The sequence below is a fragment of the Elaeis guineensis genome, chromosome 9 (genome assembly GCF_000442705.2).
Source record: "Elaeis guineensis isolate ETL-2024a chromosome 9, EG11, whole genome shotgun sequence".
NCBI classification, from domain to species: Eukaryota; Viridiplantae; Streptophyta; class Magnoliopsida; order Arecales; family Arecaceae; genus Elaeis; species Elaeis guineensis.
In genome coordinates, this window is record NC_026001.2 from 69,431,581 (window position 1) to 69,453,848 (window position 22,268).

At 38.6% G+C, this 22,268-nt stretch overlaps 1 protein-coding gene across 1 annotated transcript; it reads left to right on the plus strand.

The window, feature by feature from the left end:
• Window positions 1-5,269: 5,269 nt before the first annotated feature.
• Window positions 5,270-18,139, plus strand: LOC105033574 (uncharacterized). The gene is made up of 5 exons (XM_010908433.2): window positions 5,270-5,475; window positions 10,390-10,463; window positions 10,551-10,654; window positions 10,828-10,896; window positions 17,629-18,139. Exons 1-5 carry the CDS (start codon window positions 5,408-5,410, stop codon window positions 17,911-17,913), a joined length of 600 nt encoding a protein of 199 aa, XP_010906735.2. The 5' UTR covers window positions 5,270-5,407; the 3' UTR covers window positions 17,914-18,139.
• The last annotated feature ends 4,129 nt before the right edge of the window (window positions 18,140-22,268 follow it).

Genomic DNA, 22,268 nt, shown 5'->3' on the forward strand with positions numbered 1-22,268 from the left:
GCTCTATTTTCTATCCCAAAACTTTGCTAAAATTTTCGTTCGAGCACTCCATTCTTGTTGAGGTAGAGAACTGACTTGAGCGTCGGAGGGTCTTGCCGGAGCAACCCCACCTCCGGTTTAGACTTCTTTTGCAGGTCCCGGTGGCGATCGCGACTCCCTCGACTCCAGCTTCTCCGCGCAGGTGGATTTTTGCACCAACAGATGTGAAGACAGCTTTCCTAAATGGAGAGCTGGACAAAGAGGTGTATATAATACAACCTGAAGGATTCGCATCCACAGATGAGTCTAAGGTGTGCAGACTACAGAGGTCCATTTATGGACTTCAGCAGGCATCCCAGAGTTGGAACATACGTTTTGATAGGACGATCAAGACGTATGGATTTGTTAAGGATGGAGAAGAGCCCTGTATTTATAAGTGGGCTAATGGTCCAGTAGTAGTATTTCTTGTATTGTATGTGGATGACATTTTCTTAATGGGGAATGATATCCCTGCATTACAAGGAATAAAGATTTGGCTGTCGTCACAGTTCTCCATGAAGGATCTGGGAGAAGCTTCCTACATCTTAGGGATGAGAATCTATAGGGATAGATCTAAAAGGTTGCTTGGTTTATCTCAGTCTACGTATATAGATACTATGCTGAAGAGGTTCAGCATGGAGAATTCCAAGAAAGGCATCTACCGATAGGCCATGGAATTTCTCTCTCGAAGAGGGATTGTCCGACAACACCTCAAGAGAGAGAGTGTATGGGTAGATTTCATATGCTTCGGCAGTGGGATCTATCATGTACGCCATGACATGTACACGATCAGATGTGACATACTCACTAAGGATAGTGAGTAGATACCAATCTGATCCAGAGAGAATCACTGGAAGGTTGTTAAAACCATCGTGAAGTATTTAAGAAATACTAAGGACCAGTGGCTTGTTTATGGTGAATCAGACTTGAGATTTATAGGGTTTACAGACTCTAGTTTCCAGTCTAATCATGATGACAGTAAAAGTGTGTTGGATTTATTTTTATCCTTTATGGTGGGGCTATCTGCTGGAAGAGTTTCAAGCAGCACACAGTGGCTGATTCAGTTTGCGAGGCGGAGTATGTCGCTGCATCAAATGCTGCCAAAGAAGTGGTGTGGCTGAGGAAGTTCATCATCGAGCTCGAAGTAGTACCCTCCCTTGTTGGTCAGTTCTGCTCTACTGTGATAGCTTTGGAGCCATTGCTCAGGCGAAGGAACCGAAGGCACACCAGCGGACGAAGCATATTCTGCGCCGCTACCATCTCATCCAAAAAATTGTAGATTGAGGTGACGTCGACCTTCAGAAGATCGACGGGAAGGAGAATCTGGCCGATCCATTCACTAAAGCCATTGCGGTGAAGGAGTTCGACAACTACAAGTCGAAGATGGGTATTAGATACTGCACCGATTGGCTTTAGCCAAGTGAGAGATTGTTGAGAATCGTGTCCCAAAGCCAATCATCAGTCTGTTGACGGTTGTGCTCCTTTTGTATATGTACATAAATTATAAATTAATAAAAATTATTTTGATATTTTTTCATCACAAAATGTTTCATCTTCTAATGAACTCCTATGTTGTGGTGAAGTCCTTAGGACTATTTAGACTCGACAAAGAGGATTTGTCGTTTAGTCCTTAAATCTGTTCGTGACCAAATGATACGTTGCTACCAAGGACGACAACACTTATCAAGCATAGGTCTTGTGTGCCATATAGGATGGTTGTCCTCTTAACCAAAGAGTGTGTAGACACTGGTATAGCATACAGGTGAGATGTAAGGGTACATCTGCACTGAACGTGACCGACTCTGGAGCTATTTCTACTGTCAAGATTTGCTCCGATGGAATATGGGTATAAATTCCCTCGACCTGAGACCGCCACGGTGACTTGCAAGCAACTCACTGCACTTAGGCACTGGACTACCTGAATTTCTAATTCAGTGATGGAAGGCTGCTGGGTGTAGTCAAGTACTTGACTTGTCGGTGCGTGTGTCAAGATGGGATTGACCACTCCAGTTTAGGAGCTGTGTACAGTCGTTTTTAATTTAGCAAAACTTTGGCCAAGGTATCCTAGTGAGGAGTCACAGGACTGTTTGAGTTGAGCACAATTCGGATGATCTGATCAGGGTTGACAGTTTAACCCTGAGTCATCCTAAACACAGGGGTCAAAAGGATGAATTATACAGTAACCATATTCATGTAGGTTCTGAGTGTTGCGATTGTGACTATTCGACCTATCCGGACATCGGGTACCATTGCTAGATGGTCACTTCGATTAGTACAGGAATTGGTTCCTGTGCTACCGGCTTAGGTTCGAACCTGCGGGGTCACACACATTAGAGGTTCCTATCTGATCTGATAGCTGGTGAAGAGTCCTTCATATCTGAGATTCTGTGATCAGAATCAAGATTCTCTGATCACGAATTCCACACATTTTGGGTACCGGGGTCAAGAGTCCCACTGGTTTAGGACTCTTCGATCCGGGTTACATATCGATGAATTCTGATGTCCGATTATCCATCAGATTTGGACTCAATATTTATGAGAGATTTAATTAGTGATTTGATCACTAATTAACTGAATTTGATTGAGTAATTATTTTTGGATCAAGTCCAATTGAATTGGATTCAGTTGGGTTGGACCCGATTAGGTTAAGAGTTGACCTAATCGTCGAGATGGTTTGGTCCTGATATGATCAGGGGTTGGGCTTAATCAATTCCTGATTTGATTAGATTTTATTGAGTCTAATTAAGTCTAATTAAGTTAGGTTTAAATTAGTCTAATTGGGCCTATCTTATTTGGTTCAATTAGGTTGGTTTAAATAATGAAACCACCTTGACCCATTCTCCCTGCGCCACCTCACTTCCACTGGCCCATTTGAATTCACGAGAAGAAGTTCTCATGAATTTTTCCTCATGCAAAGCCCTCCTCACACCCTACTTTAATGCACCAAATGAGTGGATAAGGATGATTGGTTGGCCATTCAAATTCAAAACAAAGTTTGAATTTGAATGAGCAACCAATCTTAGCACCTTGACCTTATCCTCTTTTAATGCCCCATTTATTACACAAGAAATGTTTCTCATGAAATCACTCATGCACAAATTAAGCCACGCCCTCCTCTTCTCACGCCCTTAGTGGATAGGGATAAATTAGTTTCCATTTGAATTCAAAATTTGATTTGAATTCAAATGTGCAATTACTCATCTTTATCCTCTCACGTGGATAAGACGTTTGTTGTTGTTTTAAAAGGAGGAGAAGAGTTGGGCGTGGGTAATTGAAAAATTTTGGAGAGAAAATCTGGGTGTGGAAAATCCTTGTGCGTGAGGTGAAGGTCCATATCCTTCCGAGAGAAAAAGAAAGAAAAGAAAGAAAAAAGGTGCACAGGGTTTCAGTGAGTTCTCCAGGGTTTCAGCCTGGGGTTCGGGAAGTGAGAAGGTGAGCTACGAGTGTCGTAAGCCCATCAAATTTTAGGAAGATCTTCATCATCCTCTCAAGCATGTCTGCTAACGATCCAGAGCATCCAAAGAATCGACAGACATCGGTGAAGGAGTTCGATCAGCATTGGCCGTCGAAAGGGCTTTACAACGAGCTAGCACTCGTGAGGAGTCGATCAGACCAGAACTTCGTGTGGACGATCCGCAGAGGTCAGATATATTATGTGGCTGCATCGTGACTATCAGACTCTCCCGACGGTGATCAGATTGCAGCGATCTACTACCCGCACAAAAGTATTGTGTTCTGAACACATTACAGTAAAGTGTTTATTGTTCAAATTCGAATTTCAAATTTAAATGCATGCATACTATATATCATATTTAGATCCTAGTGTAGGGTAAATTCATGTTAATTAATTAGATTAATTAATATTTTTTCGCTATAAAATCATAATTTTGAAAAAATTTAAAATTACCATTTTACCCCTGCATTGAATTTCGCTTCACGTGAGTGTTCAACGGCCAAAAATAAGAAAAGATCCTGATTTTATTATTTTTCTAAGCCTTCTTTCCTATAATTTCTCGCTGGCTAATTATCATGGTTGACAAAACAATCCTTTGGAAAGAATGGAGAGGATGAAGAGAGAATGGAGAGGATGTTTTTTTCTAACTTGTTTCACATCTACCTATTCAGCCTATTTTTCTTCTAGAATTTTGCCCTTTTATTAGCGTGGCAATATTTTTTTATTTATGTTCTTGTTTGTCTACAAAAGAGTCTACCATATCATAGACCCTTAGCCAAATGAAACTCAGTCACACTCTTCTTTTTCTCTCTTCATTTTCAGCTTCATTACTTGGAGCAAAATATTTCCATTCTATACTATTAGATTCCTATTAACTATAATATTAGGTTAATATTAATGGCTTGTACTAAATCATTAGGTTTAAAATAATGATTATGGTTATAATAATTATTATAACAAAAAAACTATGGTGAATAATTGAGAAAATAAGATTAAAAAAGAGCAAAAAAACTACAAATATTATGCCCATTCCATTATTGGACATTATAGCAACTATAAATTTTGTATTTAGAATACCGACAGGTGTTTATTATTTGGAAGCCCCCTCTGTTGAGATACTTTAAGGTCAATTTTGTAGAAATATCCAGGACAGGTTGGGAGGTGCGGCTTTCGTGATTCGTGGGCTTGACTCCAGATTGATTGTGGTAGGGAGCTGCCAACTATTCGAGCCTACAATTTTTAGGATGGAGCTTCGGACTGTGTGGGCTGAAATTGTTTATGTCAGAGGGTCCTACACAAGGATCACATTGTTATTGAGGGTGATTCCGCCATGGTGTTTTGAATTCAGGATGCATATGGGCCTATATGGCCTGTTTCACATCATCTTCTTTGAAATATTTCTATTCTGTTATCCGAATGTACAAGTCTGTGCATTAGGCATATTTTTCAAGAGGCCAATACGGAGCTAATTAGGTTGTGACTTATTTGTGGAGTATTCAGATGATTTTTTATAGATCAATTTGGATGTATTCATATAAGACTTGTTTAAATGATTCGTTATTATAAAAAAAAAAAAATTATGAGGTAAACATATATTCGTTTGGACTCAATATTTAGTTGTCTAATAATATTACCGATTTATTAGTTTTTTTTTTTCTCAACGTGCATGCATATGTACAGCACTATAACTAGTATGGCATGCTGATCAAGATATAATTATAGATTTTTTTTTTTAATGTTGAAACAATTGATCTGAATGTTTATGTACAAGTTGGGCATCCTGGAACCGGTGGGCTCACCATTAACCATGGTCCAGCGGCATCCGCCTGTTTTCTTTGCCGATCTTGCGACTCGTCTCCGGCCGACCGATTAAAGTCGACGCCCAGCTGAGCGGTGGATAGAGTGGTGGTGGTGTTGGCGGTTGCGGTGGAAGCCATGGTGGTCTCGTCGGCCACCAACTCTTGGGCCAAAGAAATGGCCATCCGAAGGAGGATCGCCAACGTGTACTACTTCCTATCTCTCTCTCTTCTCTCTCCGTGTTATTCTTAGAACTATTAAATCCATAGTCGAGCGTGCATCGTTTGTGATGTTTCTCTACGTTTATTTATCACAAGTAAAACAACTACTCTTCAAATGTGAAGATGTTTGATAAATTTCACTGATAAACCCCAATAAGCAAAAAAGCTCACTCAATCAAGATATTGATATCGTCATCATGAATGCAGTCCCAAATTTTCTTTCCTTTTTTCCCCTTCTTTTTTTAGTGTTATGCAACAATTAGGGTACTTCATAGGGGTATTGGACTTGTGCTCTTGAGTTTTAACATACGCAAAATTCACAGTTTTAAAAAGTGAGAAAGTGAAGTGATTTGCTTGGATATGATCAGAAGAGCCATAACTTTCTATGTCCAATATGATCTTAAATCTGTGATTTGGGTCTGAAATTTTGAAATGTTACAGCATGAAGCGACCCCAAACAACTTTGGCAAATGAAATGTTTCCTGCATCGGTTAGATGTATACCTTTCAGGATTGATAGAAGTTGCTGGACTCATCGTGAACTTATAGTCTTCAGCCCCACTTTCCCCAAAAACACACACACAAAGGTTTGATCTGCAATTGCTTTGTACTTTTTAACGGCCAAATTTTACATATCAGGAAAGACATCATAGAAGAATCGAAACATTTTACCAGAATCTAATATTTCTCTCACCTTCAACATGAAATCTGACGTCTCAGTGAAGAAAGGCTTTTCCACTTTGTTAATGCCTTCCTGAAAGGTGTTGTCAATAATCTAAGGCTTCTACAATTAACATCAGGCCTTCTTTGATAGTAGTTGTATTGGATCAAACCACTTCATAACTAGGATAACTAAATACAAGATTCGTTCTGCCGGTACCGGGGTCCGGACTGGTTGGCTGACAGCATGGTTTCGTACACCCCTGTATCGTTCCATTCCAGGCTCGAATCGACGTGGTAGAGAAGCGGAGGGAGAACAAGAGAAAGAAAAAGAGAGAGGGGGGAAGGAAGGTGATGGAGAGGGGGAGAGAGAGCCTTCGGAGGTTGTTGGAGAGCCACTGCGCTTGCTAGAGGGCTAGAGGACGGTTGGCAAGGAGGGCGAAGGGAGAAGGAAACAGAGGAAAAGTGAGATAGAGAATGGGAGCGAAGGAGAGGGAGATAAAGCCTTTGGAGGCCCACCGAGGCCACTGGAGGGCCGAAGGAGGCCTGATCGAAATAGGCGGAAGCCTCTATTTCATTTTTTTATTTTATATCGCCAAAATAAAAAAATCAGGATTAAGTAAAATCGGCTCTGATTGAGCCTCCTTTGGCCCTCTAGCAGATCCTCCGGTGGCCTCTGGTGGTTTCTAGAGGCTCCCTCTCCCTCTCCTTCCTCACCTCGCTCTCTTTGTCTTTTCCTCTCTTTCCTTCTCCCTTCCCTCCTCCTCATTGGTCCTCCTTTAGCCCTCTAGTGGCGTAGCAGCCCTTTGGCGGCCTCGACGGGTCTCAAATAGGCTCCAGAGGCTCTCTCTCCCTCTCCTTCTCCTTCTCCTTCCCTCCTCCCCCCTCTCTCCTTTCCTCTCTTTCCTTTACCCTCCCCCTCCTCCCTGATGTCTCGTTCAAATGTTCGAACCATCTTGGTCTGCCACCGGTATTGGTCTGCCACCGGTATGGTTTGATACATCCGAACCAAACAGTTCAGATGGTTCCGCAATCACTGATTGAATAATTTTCACCACTATCTGCAAATGCAATGTTGACACTTTTTAGATTCTTGAATCCCAGCCCTCCTTGTCCATACATAGTACTCTTTGATTAGCTAGGCACTAACTACCAATTGTCTCTTAGATTTTCTCAAGACAAAATCTCTTCTATGGCAGCCAATCTTCTTTCTAGCCAATTACGAAGGTAGAGTATGGACATCCAATAAAATGCCATAGCTAAAAGCAGTGATTTCACTAATGTTAGCCTTCTTGTTGAAGAGAGTTGGATTCTATCCCCCTAGTCTTCTATCCATTCTATCTATTCAGTTTCATGCAATCAGCTTATTTTGAGCAAGAATGAAGGAGAATTGCAAGATAGGTGATGAGAAGGTCATGGAGCTGAGACTTAAGAAATTGGCCACTTCTAGGACCTCATTCGGGTGTGTTCCCAAATACACTAGAAGGCTTTTGTTGGAATTGATTTTAAGGCTCACTGGGAGCTGCACTTCATATAGTACAAATTTTGAAGCCACTAGCTGATGCTCTTTAGCTTAATGCAAAAGTAAAGTAATCTGCAAATTGTAAGTTTATTGTTTGCGCTATAAACTGTTAGAGACTCAAGCCTCTAATAAGGCTTTATTCACTGGCTTTGCAAGGTGTCCTTAAGACATTAGCTAGTGGTACAAAGAGGCAACAATTTGTAGGATCTCCTTGCTAGAATCCTCTATGGCATTGAGTCCAGTTACGTGGTTCTCCTTGCAGCCTGATAGTTGACTCTCCAAATAAGAGTCAATTCATCCATATCCTCCATTTTCTACCAAAACCTCAAACTTTCAAGAACTCTTGCAGGACGTTTTCAATTGGCCCTGTTTGCCTCTTAAAGTCCAATTTCATGAATTGCAATTAGAATTTTTCCTTGTAGTTTGCAATAATCTCACCCGAACATGCTCAGCAATCCAATATAACCAACCCTTAGCTAGCAAAAGTAGTCTAAATATTAAGCCTTGTCTATTAGCTGTTCTATATGAGGTTGCAACTCATTTTCTAGGTCCTTCCACACAATTTCAGATGTCCCATTAATGAGATTGGCCAGCCTATAATCATTCAGTATAGAGGAATTATCTTTCTTCCAATCAATTGTGATGAAGTAGCTGTATCCAGTTCCAAAATACTAGAATATAGCTTGTTGAACAGAAGAGGAATCTATTTTGCAAGAGATGCTAGAACTTCTGGTATAAAGTCAGGGAAACCCAGTTGGCCCTGGTGCTCATCATTAGGGAGCATAGGGTGCTTGGATGGTGAGTATGTGAATTAGCCTTTACCCAACCTTCTTCAACATAAATGTCTCAGTAAATACTTACAGAAGCCCCTGCTATGTCCTCTTTCATAGTTAAGGCTGCTCCTTGCAATTCAGTTGAAGATACCTGATTCTTTCTTCTACCACTGACATATCCGTGGAAGAATGTTCAAATCCTATTCCCTTTCTGCAACCAAGTTATTCTCAGGTCGCTTAAAAAAATTTCAGCTTCCTCTCTACTTCACTTCCAAATCATGTCTTTCTTGCCTTCCTTGATGACCTAAAATTCTGATTTTCTCTTTCAAAAATTGTCATAACTTTTCATATGTGATTTGATAAAAAGTAACATACATTTTTGTCCATACCAATACTTGCCATTTGGTAAGGAAAGCAGAAAATGAACAGTTGGAAACAAGCACCCACCCCCACCCCTCCCTCACCTCCCCCTTCCTCCTCTTTTCACAATTTTGCCTTTTCCTGAAAGGTATGTTGGTCTCTGCACTCTTAACCATTCTATTTTTAAGCTGTTTTCTGTTTTTCTCTAACAATTGTTCTCCGGTTTATTGTCATAATGATTCTCATTTCCCATCATCAGTGTTTAATACCCATTACTATGCTAAGAATTTTCTCCTTATTTGAATTGCAAATTATATACTTGTGGTTGATACACAACTCATTGGAACATGTTATTTCTAATTATCCATTTGGGTCTTAACTAGTTGTTACTGTGGTTGGAGAAAATTTTGGTGCAAATTAATGATAATAAGGTGGGAGTATGATTTCTAAACATTCAAAACAAGTAGCTGTTCTTTTTCTCTCCTTTTCTTTTTAAATTTAATTTCTAGAAGCCTAGTGAGATATTGCATTTAATTCAATAAACATGTATTTTCTGCCTTCACGGAAGATATAACTGTATAAACTGGCAATTCAGTTTATGAGGAAGTGCCTCTAGAAGGTGTAAAGCAGACTTGAAGACAAAACATGGGTGCTGTGGTTGTCAGAAAGGTTGAAGCTTGTTTTGATTGATTTTCCAGATCCAAATTTGACTTATTTACAAAGCTGTTACAGAACTGATCTGAAATACACTAGCTGAAGTTTGTTGTTTTAATCATGTGAAAGTGCTAGAATTAGAACACTAGAAGAATTTTCATGCTAACAAAGTTGTTCGGTAGTTTGGGTATTCTAAAAGTTTATATTCTAATCATACCAACTGAACGTTACTATAGATAAGGTGAAACCTTGTGAAATATTTCAAATCTTGGAGATAGGAATTTTCTATATTAGGATTGTTATATGCACAGATGTAATGCAAGACACCTCAAGCTAAGATGAACAGCATATAATACATACCTATTAAATAGTGTTGGAAAGAAATTCAGATAAATTGGAGACTTGACCTCATATAGAGAGCTACATAGAAAATACTTAATTTATGACACTAGATGCATGCACAGTAAGCATCCAAATCATTTGATTTTTGTCTCTGAGCATTTGTTTTGCATCCCACCCATCCATGTAAAGTGGTGGCTCATCTTGAGACCTTTCAAATTAAGCAGATTTTCTTTAGCTCTATTTTTTTGTCACACTTACAGCAAAATATGTGTACATGCCATAGAAGATTATAAGTTATCATTTATTCACATCTATAGGAAAACATTAAATGTCATGACTAAAGAGTAACATCCATGGCTGTCATTTGACAAAGTCAACCCCTGCATTTTCCTTTTTGAAATTTTTTCTATATTTAATCAGTTTTTTGTCTATAAGTTTCATCTTTATGCTGAAGAATGTTCTACAATCGAAACCAAGATTTTTATGATTCTGTTATTAAACTTGTTAGAATCAAAGTGCATGGATTAACTACTTATTCCTAAATCATTCTGCTCTTCTGAATAAAACTTTTTCATTTTTTTTTTTGCAGATTTAATAAAAGGGAGGAGGACTTTCCTTCTTTGAGAGAGTACAATGATTATTTGGAAGAAGTTGAGGATATGAGTAAGTATAATAATTAACTTACCTATCTTTCCATTTATTTTATATGCCATGTGTCTTTAACAGTAGTGCGCTTTGCTCCTTTCTTAGCTTCCAACTTAGTTGAAGGAATAGATGTAGCTGCAATTGAAGCTAAGATGGCTAAATACCAAGAAGAAAATGCTGAACAAATAATCAATGCTAGAGCTCGTAAGGTATGTTTTATTATACAGTTCTTGTTTCTGTTTTATATATCAGAAACGACACCTTTTGCTTTTCTGTTTCTATGTCCCATCATGTCTGGATTATCTAAATTTTGAAATGTTGAAATAACTTTGACGTGTACTACCAAGTTTATTTTTCTCGCTTTGACAATGTTTTCATTTAGGCTGAAGAACTAGCAGCAGCACTCAGGGCAGGCCGGGAAAATCCTATAAAGACAGATCTTGCTGATGTGGTGAGTTATTGGTTAGGTTTCATGTTGTCTGTCTTGTAATTGAACTCTTGGGACATAGAGTGCACATGATTTGTTTTCTATTCTTTTATATAGTTGAAAGCTGATGAACTATGTTTAATTGGAATTTTAGTGCTCCACCAGTTCCAAGGATATAGCAAGTCCATTTTGGCCCATTTTGTTCTTCTTCTTCTTAAACATTTGGTGTGCCTCCCCAGTTCTAAGCAACAACTGCTGAACTAATTTATTTAGGGAGAGAATTAAAACAAGAACTTCCAAGTTCCTCGCTAATCTATGTCAATTATCAAGAATCAAGGTTTGCTGGGCATACCAGCCAGCAACCAGTTTGGCATGGTACGGGCTCATATTGTACTATTCTGGGGAGGGGGAGAGGAAGAAGGAGAGGGAGGCAGAGAGAGAGAGAGGGGACTCACCTGGAGGCGCAGATTGATTCGTAGCTAGGTCTTGCAGGTCCAGTGATAGTAGTTTGGGAATGACGGGGAGCAGGAGTGAGAGTGAAGGACTGGAGGAAGCGGGGGGGGGGGGGGGGTGGTGGTCTGCGATGGGGGAACAAAGGTTTCAGAGGATGTGGTGGGGGATCAACAGGAGTGGATCGAGCTGTAACTGATCTAGAAGGGGGCTTTTTTATAAGTTCAGCCTGTTCATCAAGCTGACTGTGAGAACTGTTCTAGTTCCCCACAGGTTTGGTTTGATATGGCCTGAACCAGGCGATTGGGGATGGTATAGTGAACCTGTATCAAGATTATCATTTGCCTCATGCTATGCATGTAGTGAAGAAGTTATGTTTAGTTGGTGATCATTGACAAATCTTGTGTAAGCAAATCTTTTCTTTTAAATATAGTATCAGTGCATTAGAAAGAGTTAGGCGTTATGGATTTCTGGTAAATTAATAAATGCTGGGTCTAGGTCCGACATCCCAGTTTCTGTAATTTTTCTAGTATCATGTGAAAATGAGAGAGAAAGGAACATAATTGAAGTTGAACTATGAACACAATTGAAGTTGAACTTCGTATATTTACATAAAAATAGCATGCTGTAAGTTATACGTAGGTATAACTAGACATTTTGTGGAATTTCACATATGAAATTTTTGCATGTTGATCTAATGGAGAGTGATTTCAGTGAAGTTCTGGTGCCTTCTTTCACCTTTTGCCACCTTTCTGCATCTGGCCTTTGCTTTGTGATGGGTTAGGAAGGGCCACATAACTTTGAGCTGGAAGAATATGAGTGCATTGTTACTTCCTAAATGAATCTTTTGTATGATGCTTGTCAGTAAGACTCCTTTACTCTGCAAAACCATAATCAAATATCAGACATGCAATTTCAAGGTGATGCTTTCAATATATTTTTTTTTGGGTCACTAGATACCAAAAGCGCAATGCTATTTTTCATTGTTAACAAACTATAGGTTAGTATTTCATGCCTGCATTCATGATGTTAGATCTGATCTCACTGTAGCCTAGAATGCTAAGGAGCATGCTTATCTCACAATTGTAGTTAGTGAAAAAGATTTATTGATGGATTGTTTAATGGGCATATAAAGATTCATTGAGTTATCTCACGAGTGAGAATACTTTCTTGTGGATCACTCTGTAACCATCAGTTATAGTTGCTGAAATTCTGCTAAGCATTTGTGAAGGTTTTCCCCAGTAAAATTTGTCCTGTGTCCTTATTGAAATTTTAAGAAGTGTTTTAATTTTCATGTTGTGCACAAATTTTGTTATGCATCTTCATAACATGATCAAACCAAATGGGCAATCTGGGTAATCCAAAAATGATCTAGATCACAGTCTCTTCACATCCTAAACTTTGTCAGTAATTCAAAACATGCACTTCAGTTCCCTCAAGAAATTGAACATAAATAATTTTGTAAGCGTATGGTAGGTTTCTTTCACAATAAGAATCAAAAGGTAAAATTTGTTGTGGTAGTGTAAATTTGACCTGCCATCTGAAATCATTTTCTCCCTGGATCTTTTGTGGGGCATCAGATATGATCTAGGTTTTGTGCAATAGATATCATTTTTGTAGCAGTTTGTGTAGTAACTTGGTGAGACTAACGCCATGGTTCTAAGTACCATAACTATCCTATTGTCCAATTCTTTAGTTCATACAGTCGTTTGTTACGATTTTGTAGTTCCAAATGTTAGGCTACCTACCTATGAAGCAAGGATACAAGTATATTAAAATGTGGATGTGCCAGTATGAAAAATCTTAGAAAACTAGGATATGAGACATATTAGATATGCTAATAGATGATGTATATATATAAACGAGTTCCATAAACCAAATGATTTGGTAAAACAGCATAGTCCATACTCTGGAGCAATAATATCAATATCTATAAATTTCATTTAGTCACTGTTCATATAAACAGACTATAACATGTACTCCACACAATAACATGACATTCTAGGATATTATTCATCCATCATGTCCATCATTAAAATGTCAGCATTCATCAAAGAGACAGAAAGCCCTTGATGCAGAACCAACTGGAGATGACCTGGAAGTCATAGGATCAGCGAAAAGATTTATATGCACATTTGGTCCCAAATTACCTTGCTGTCCTGCTACAGAAATCAGAGCAGAAAGTGTTTGTTTTTTTTGGTGCGTAAAGTCAAGAAGGTCAAAACATTTGCATTTTAGATTTTATAAAGAGATATTGGTCCTATGAACAAGTTTCGAACAGAAAGTTGTCAAATTGTGGTGGTCCATTTTAGTCCTATGGCAGAATTTAGATCACAGATTTTACAATTATAGAGAAAACAGGACAATGAGGTTAGAAAACCAGAGATAGAGATAATAATAGTAGAGATGAAGATGATAGAAGATAGATAAAAAAGAGAGAGGAGGCAGGAGGAAAGAGACAAACCAAACCTAGCCTAAAGAAATCCTTCTTTTCTTTCAGAGCAAATCTTGTATAATGATTTTAAATCATGCCCTAATAGGTTGTCTTATAAACTTCAAATGACGTTTTCAAACTAAAACTAGGATCTTAACAAATAAGCACCTAATCTCTAGAAATTTTCCTAAAAATGAATAGTTTGGAATACGACATAACCTTGTATAGAAAGACACCTGAAATATGGAAAAAAAATCTAATTCTAATGATTTTTTTGTTTTAAAAAAACTTGTCCATCCTGATATGTGCCTAAAGCAGGACACAAGTCCTACTTAAAACAAGAGTCTAAAACCTATTCCAAAGATCACCTAAATAAAAAGTTTAAAAAATGCAAGGAAATATATAATTTTATCTGCCATCATTCACTTTGTTGCATGGATCTTGTCCTTGAGATCTTGATAATTTGCATCCTTATGCTCAGTTGTTGGGTTTTCAAAATGTGATTATGGAGACCAACTTTGGACCTTCTTGCTATCACAACATTAATTGATTCTTCTGGTTCTGATTGATCAATGGCCATAAAGCTTTTGATCACCCGATTGATAGCATTCCTGGATGACATTACAAAATCAGCAAGGAATGGATCTTCAAAGTGCTTTTATACAAGCACAGGCCTTGATTGCTAGCAATCTATGCCTTCATGAATTTGAAATTGCTCCAAAATTGCATCTTTAGAGCTTTCGCTCTTATTCACCAGATTCTTTAGGCATAGTGCATGTTCAAATGCAGTCTCTTAATGGAAAGGTTCCATGGTTCTAGGACTTTCAATGGATAGATTTTCATTCAGAAAATTCTTGTCAGATGGATCTTTGCTTGTGACACTTTTGATTTGTGGTTCTTTATATAGCTAGATATGTGGTTCACTAAAAGCATTTCTTCAGACACTTGTTGATGATTGAAAGTTGAGGCGGTGGAACTACACTAATACACAATTCAATGCCTTGGGCTAGTGTAATTGATTGCAACATAAATTTTATCGATGCAAGATCATTTTGATAGATGTCAAACTATCTTTCTTCTTATTCTTTAACATGCTGATTGGGAACATTATTCTTGGAATAGCTCATTACTGGATAACATAATTAAAGGGAAAGAAAAAAGAGAATAGAAATGGGATCAAGTAAAAGAAGAAGAACAAAGTAGGACTCTTTAGCTCTGATACCAAATTGAGGCAAGACCATTGGAGATGGCCTGCAAGGTGGAGAACCTAGGAAGAGATTAAATAGTGGTTTGGATTAACAAATTACCTTGTTGTTGTGCTTCAGAAAATAGAGCAGAAAAGGTTTCTTGGCGATTGTAAAATTCAAGGTCAAAATATTTTCATTTTAGGTTTTAGAAGAGAAACGGCCCTAGAAACAAGTTTCTAAAGAAAAATTGTCAATAGGTGTTCTTCTATAGTATTTCTATAACAGAAGTTTAGATCACAAATTTATAATTGTAGATAAAGCAAGATACTATGAGGGTTAGGAAGGCAATGTCAGAGATAATATTAGTAGAGATGAAGATGATAGAAAATCAAAATGAGAGGGAACAAGGGGGAAGAGGAGCAGCAGCAGCGGCGGGATGGTACGGAATTGTACCAACAATATATGGTACACCAGGCATACCAACATGCTACTGGTTTAGGGCTTTTATATATTTATTTATTTATTTTCAATTTTTTTTGGCTGTTAGGATTAGTTTAGCTTATCATACTTGGAATAGTAATTTAAGGGCTTACATTTCATAGTTTCAAAATATTTTGTTTCACGGTAGTCCTTGGATTTTGTATGGTTGGAAACTAGTCTATTTTATAAACTCTAGCCTAAAAATGCATGTACCAAGTAAATTTTATTCACAAAATACATTTCGATAGCTAGTCCCTCATGGAGCTTCTATGCCGCTTGTGCATGTCGGGATCTTGTGGCCTTGATGATCAAGTCTAATAAATAACCAGAAAATGTGCTGCCTCTTGATTGTTAGAATATCATCGATGGTCTTGTCCTTTGTTTCAATATGTATAACCACCTGCATGACATGCTGCACCCTTATCTGATTAATGACCTCCTCCATCAAGCTTAGGATGTACTGCATGTCATGCAGCTTTCGAAAGCATCCACTGACTTAGGATGTCTTGTCACAATGTCATAAAACTGATGATGTTTTGCCTCCTTTACCCCATCCAACCATCACATATTATTGTCAACCTATATGTGTCCCACTTGCTCTGATAGAAGGCAAACCAACTCTTCAACTCATCATTATCAAGTCACCATAGATATTCGTCATCTGGGAGGATTGACACCTAAGCAGCCTTCTAGATGGAGCCGATCACAGCACAATAGAAGGTGTTCTCTGTGATATTTGCAGGGATGTGGCTATAGAAGAATCACTTTGTATAGCTCCCCACGTATTCCTCATTTCATTGTTGATGAGCATGGAATCAATCCTCTATTGCTTTGTCTTTGCTAAGGAAGATGTGGATTTAAGTCATGAATAGTGGCCCATATTGGCATATTTTTGGCCTTCTTTTCCTACCTATTGGTAAAAACCCTAAATATAGATGTTATTTGTTTGCTAACTCTAGGAACAACCAATCTTATTGATTTGCTATTGTATCTAGGATTTACCTTGGCAGTCAAGAAATTAGAATCCCCATTACAAGGACCCAAGTTGTGCCATATGCCTAGCAACCTCCTCTATGCTATTGATCATTCAAAAATGTCCTGTATGGTGGCCTGAATCTGAGTCTCCTTCATGTTATCTAGATTCAACACCTTACTTCAAATCCCTGGAGTGATATGATGGTGGCTTTGTTGCTCGATGATCAACCTTTGTTTGTCTTGTCTCTTTCTTTCTCTCCTTGAAGTCATGAAAGTGCTTCTGAATAAGCTGATGGAGCTCTTGGGGACACTTCTTACATGTAGCTGTATTAAGGTAACCACTAGCTTGATGTTGCTTTAGTCTAGTACTCTATGCATCCCCAGTCAGAGTCATATTAGTTGCACTTCCGATGGTGTCGGTGACAGAATCATTTCATGCTCCCAACCAATATCAACTTGCTTCTCCTTTTTTTCAGCTAGTTTCTGCAATTTAAACAATACGAAAATTGGACATTTTAAATAACATGAAACAATACATGTTTTTTTTGACTATTTGATGCATAGGTCAGAGATATCCAAATCATAATTTTTGATATGCAAGCAATTTATGGTCAGTAGATCACATCTAACCACTTAGATCATCAATGTGGGATCTCCATCATCTAATTCAAAAAAGATATAACCTTATAAGAGCTATACCATGTGTGACTCTGTGTAATTTAAGCCTAACCCTTTTGTTTATAATATTTATGTTTTCCTTTTCTCCTTCTGTTACATTTTTTTCAAAATTTAGAGTATAATCTTTTGGCATATTGTTGATCCTAAAGTGTACCATATCATAGCCTTTACTTATTGTCTTAAATATAAAATATAAATTTTGCATGCTCCTTAATGAAATACTTGTAGTTGCATGTGCAATGCATCTAATGGAACAAAAAGAGAAAGGTTGGATGAATATCAGGGGAGGGACTTAGGGGTGTGTTATTGGGGAATGGAAATTGGAGTCACTTAGAAATGTAGGAGAAAAATAGTATTTTTTATTTTTATTGAGTCTGGCTACAAAGTGATTCCAAAAACAAAGTCAGCGGTATGGTCACAGAAAACCTTCTCTCGCTTAATATTAGATATGCTCTTCTCGAGATACCTTTTTTTTTTTTTTTGGTGATAGGATGCTGTATCTGAATGGGTGAAATGTTGATTCATGTTAGTACAAATGATATCTAACCACAGGGTGCTGGACAAAGTTCTCAAGGCGTTAGCGGTGGCATTGGTGTGCAAGGGCAGTATGCCCCTGCAGCTGTCCTGGGCGGTGGGCTGGCACAGCCACGTCCAACAGGCATGGCTTCACAACCTGTCCCTGTTGGAGGACCAGCTGATCCCCTGCAGGGCTATGCGGTTGACGATGAGGAAGCGATGAAGTTACGAGCAGAGAGAGGAGCCAGAGCTGGAGGATGGACCGTTGAACTGGGCAAGAGGAGGGCAATTGAGGAAGCATTCAGCAGCATTTGGATATAAATTTCTGGACAAGACAGAATTGGTCCGGGAAAGCAAGCATTCTACCAGACAAAAGAATGAACTGTAAAATGTGTTTGCATGTTATAAATTCACCAGAACTAACAGGCCTATTCAATGATAAATTTTTTTGTATCCCACCGGAAGAGAGAATTCTGAGGTTGTGGCAAAGGTTTGTTGTGGTTCAGTGACTAATTGGTTGAAGTATTGTAGTTTTGTTGTCACAGTTAATTCAAAATGAAATTTTTATTCTACAGGTATCCTTGATATACTGGCAAAGAGTGCTGCCTTTTTCTTGTCCGTGACAACGACAATAAATTTGATCTTCAGTGAGATAATAAGGATTTTTAAAATTTCTTTTCTTTTAAATTTCCCTATCTCATTTCTCAGTGGGTGTATGAAGGACTTGAATATCCTCTTTCACGCATGTCCTTAGATCTCTATGGCAACTGTAGAAATATCCTCTTATTCGGGGACTACTGATTTAAGAAAACAGTGCTCTTATTTTTTGGTGATCATTCACATTTGATGTTACAGTGCAATTATCACAGCCAGTATTTTATTCTTAAAGACGCTTAAGAGAGGGCTGAAATGGCAAATGGCGATCGGCACCATTAACAATGCATGACTGGTGGTAATCATTTGGCAATTTAAGTTAAGCTGCTTCTGAGCTGCTTATGTTCAGCTTGTTTCCGGTTTCAATTAATCTTCTAAAAAATGGAAGCAAGTCTAGCTTGATATTAAGTTTTGGACTCAAAATTAATATTTTTTAAAGCCAAGCCCAATTAGATTCCTCCTTGTATGCATGTATTGTTTATGTAAATAATTTACAATATATCTATGTCTATGTATTTATCTATCTACTACATAGATGGACACATTCTTGTATACATGCACACGTGACATGCGCGCATGCACATGCACACACATATACGTACGTACTTACAAACCTAACTACCTATCTTCCTCATGCTTGCTGCTCTTTCGTTTTCTTCCTCATCCCTCTTTTTCTCTTCATTCTTCTCCCTTGATTCCCCTCACTATCACCATCGTTCATCGATCCAACCACCTTGCCTGCTCTTCCCATGTTCTCAAGGGTGTGCTGATGCCCACTTGCCGGTGATTTCACCAAGCAAATGATGGTTGGTTTGTCCTTTATTTCAAGAACCAAGTCCTCCATCGAGCAAGGTAACATCATTGGAACCTCTCTCTTTTCTTCTCCCTCTGGCTCCGTCTCCATGGATGTTCAAAAGGCCGGTGAACTCATCAAATCCTGCCGCTTGGTGGTGGTTGATCCCGAGCTCGGCTATGGGCAGCCTTGTTTTGAGGTAGGGCCACTCTTATTGTGTGAATCTAGACCTAAACTATCATTGTGATGGGTCGTTTGCCAACTGTTTGTGTCACCGACATCCATGATGGGCCTAGCCAACTAGGCAAATGGTTGACCCATATCCTCCAATGGCTCTTTATCTTTGTTAAGGCCACATCTCAACCTCCCCTGCTTTGAGATTGAAAAGGGAAAATGTTTTCTTCATTTTGACTACAATTTTGTCTGGCCGTCACTTCTATCAGCCCTCCTTATCATGTAAGGCTGAAATTGGATCCAATACGGATCAGATATTAGTATATTCATATCCATATTTATTTTATTTGATGAATACAATTATGGATGCGAATATTAGTCGGATATAAAGATTCACATCTATATTTATTTTAAATAGATACAGATACAAATCAGATATGGGTGGTATGGATATAGATACAAATATAAGTTAGATAATTAAACTTTATGACTACTGTTGTGGTTAATCCCCGAGTATGCCTGAGTTGGACAACAAGCGATCTGCAAAACAAGTCCATACTGACCGAAGTTATGTCCGACAGAAATCCTCCGATGCCTAAGTTAGTGGAGAGTGGTGAGCAGAATAGTTGAAAATAGATTTTAGCAGAATATTAATCCAAAAGTATCTTACCCCCGTTATTCTATTGCCTCTCTTTTATATAGGCAATTTGGGCATAACTGTTTGTGACAGTTAGGCACGTGGGGTCCTACTTATTTCGATATTATATGATCGTGAGATGCACAGTTAATGCCCATCAATAATCATGGTGAGTAGCCGTTACATGCTCTTTGCACTGACGGTTTCTGATATACCGACTGTATGTCAATGATGTGGGCGTACCGACTGTATGTCGGTGCTTGTAATATACCGACTGGCCATCGATTTATGATTCTGATATACCGACTTACCATTAGTTATATTGAACAAGTCATTATGGTTGACTTAGAATTACCAAGGAAGTCGATTGAAAATTACTGACTGTCTGTCGATGTATCGACTGATAGTCGGATGTCCGTGTCCATGGCGCCGATAGAAAGTCGGACGATGAGCTTTGTAGATATTATAGTTGAAATAGAACTTGTTTGATGGTCTAGTTTTGATGGTTTATCATCAGATACCGACACATAGTTGGGAGGCCGATCGTGAATCTGGGGAGCAGGTCCAGTTAGCCCAACAGTTGCCCCCCACTTCTAAGTCCAAGATGGCTTGACATATAGTTTGACATGTGGCTTGACACGTTGGATGAAAGGAGTCACCACATGTTATTTCGAATCCCGATTGTACGATCATTTTGGCTGCAGGCATTAATAATTCTCTCAAAAATCGAAAGGTCTCCAGCCATTTTGTCATTTCAATGATTATGTGATCATCATTGGGATGTTGATTCGAGGAGATAGTTATTTAATATTGTAGTCGATTGGATAGCGAAATGATTTGATTTGATTTTAGCCAGTCAGGAGTTGCCACATGTCCGATGGTTGTTGGCTCTTGTCGATTCACATGGATTGTGCCCACACATCTCAATCTGGAGGTAGATGCATTGAAAGGTCGACTGACGGTCAGTCTAGATGTTGCCATGCATCAGAATCTTGGACAATCTTGATTTGAATGAACATATCTCAGCCATTGACGGGTTATATATAAGGATTGCCTTCCTCCTCTGACCAAGTTCTCTGCTACAGCTGAGAATTTGAGAGCGTCTCCCATGGGTGTCGACTATTGAAGGTTCCATTGGAGGATTCTAGCAGGTGTTGAGAGCTCCAGGAAATCATTATTTTCTTCCCTATGTTTTCGTGATCTCTAGCTCCTTTAGTTTTCAAGTTAGGCCTTCCTCCTTCCTTCCACTTTTCCGCCTCCTTTTCTTTTCTATCATTATCACTAGCAAGTAGTAGTAGGAAGGATAAAGATAAGGTTAGGATAGATAAGGATAGACCCAATCCTGAACCCCCTTAATATGGTTGGCCGGCTAGTTCGATCGGTGATTCCCTTTCGAATTCGACAGTAAAGGCTTTCTCTCTGACCGAATCCACAATCGTCTGCCTCCGGGAGCATTATTGCATCTCGGAGTAGTTGTGACTATATGCTCCTGGTCCGAATGATCAGGTGATTTTTTTCTCCTCCAGATCAAGTTGCTTTCTATATAGACAACCTTAAGACCGGCCTTCATTTCTCGATTCCAGACTACGTTCAGAATATTTTGGACTATTACTGACTTTGTCCAGCCCAACTTGTGTCAAATTCCATTCGGCTTCTGATGTGGGACAAGGTAAGATCTAGAGGACGCAAGCAATCCAATTTATAAACAAATCATTAGATAACCCACAAGCAGCGGACAATGGGAGTGATCATACTAAAATAGGAAGACTACTAATATGCATGCAAAAAGAACAGCCCCTAGATTTAGAATCAGACCGTAGACGATTGAGAAATCATCCATGATTAGGATATCAGATCACGATTAAAATTTTCAAATCTAATTAATAAAAAAATAAGAATTTTAACTTTCTACAATAACTATCTACTCAAAAATATATTTATAAGCAAGGGGTCTCACAAACACGTCGATTAAGATTTCTAGATGAGGGAGGAATCGGACGTCAGATCAGCCCATAGTTATTTGCAAATCTTTTCATTGTCCAAGATCACGAAAAATCGATCCAAACATGCGAAGAATTACCTGCAATAACAAAAATAAATTAGCAATTATGATAGGAAGGTGGGGATTCGGGAGAATAGAAAATTATGGGTGCTGAAATGGATCCTGCATATGGATGGCTTGCCGTGAATTCTTTGTCCTTCAATCTTCAAGCCTTGAGGGAGATTTCAGAAGAGAGATAGGAGAAAGGAAGAAGGAAGGAAGGAAGAGAAAGAAGAGAGGGAAGGAAGGTAGAAAGAGTAATAGATGGAGAAAGGAGGAAGATGAGAACACGTAGAGAGGAGGAAAACATAAATTTTATTCTTAATCATCCAATCCATACAAGAACCATTGTTCTCTTTTTTAAATGGAAACTCTAA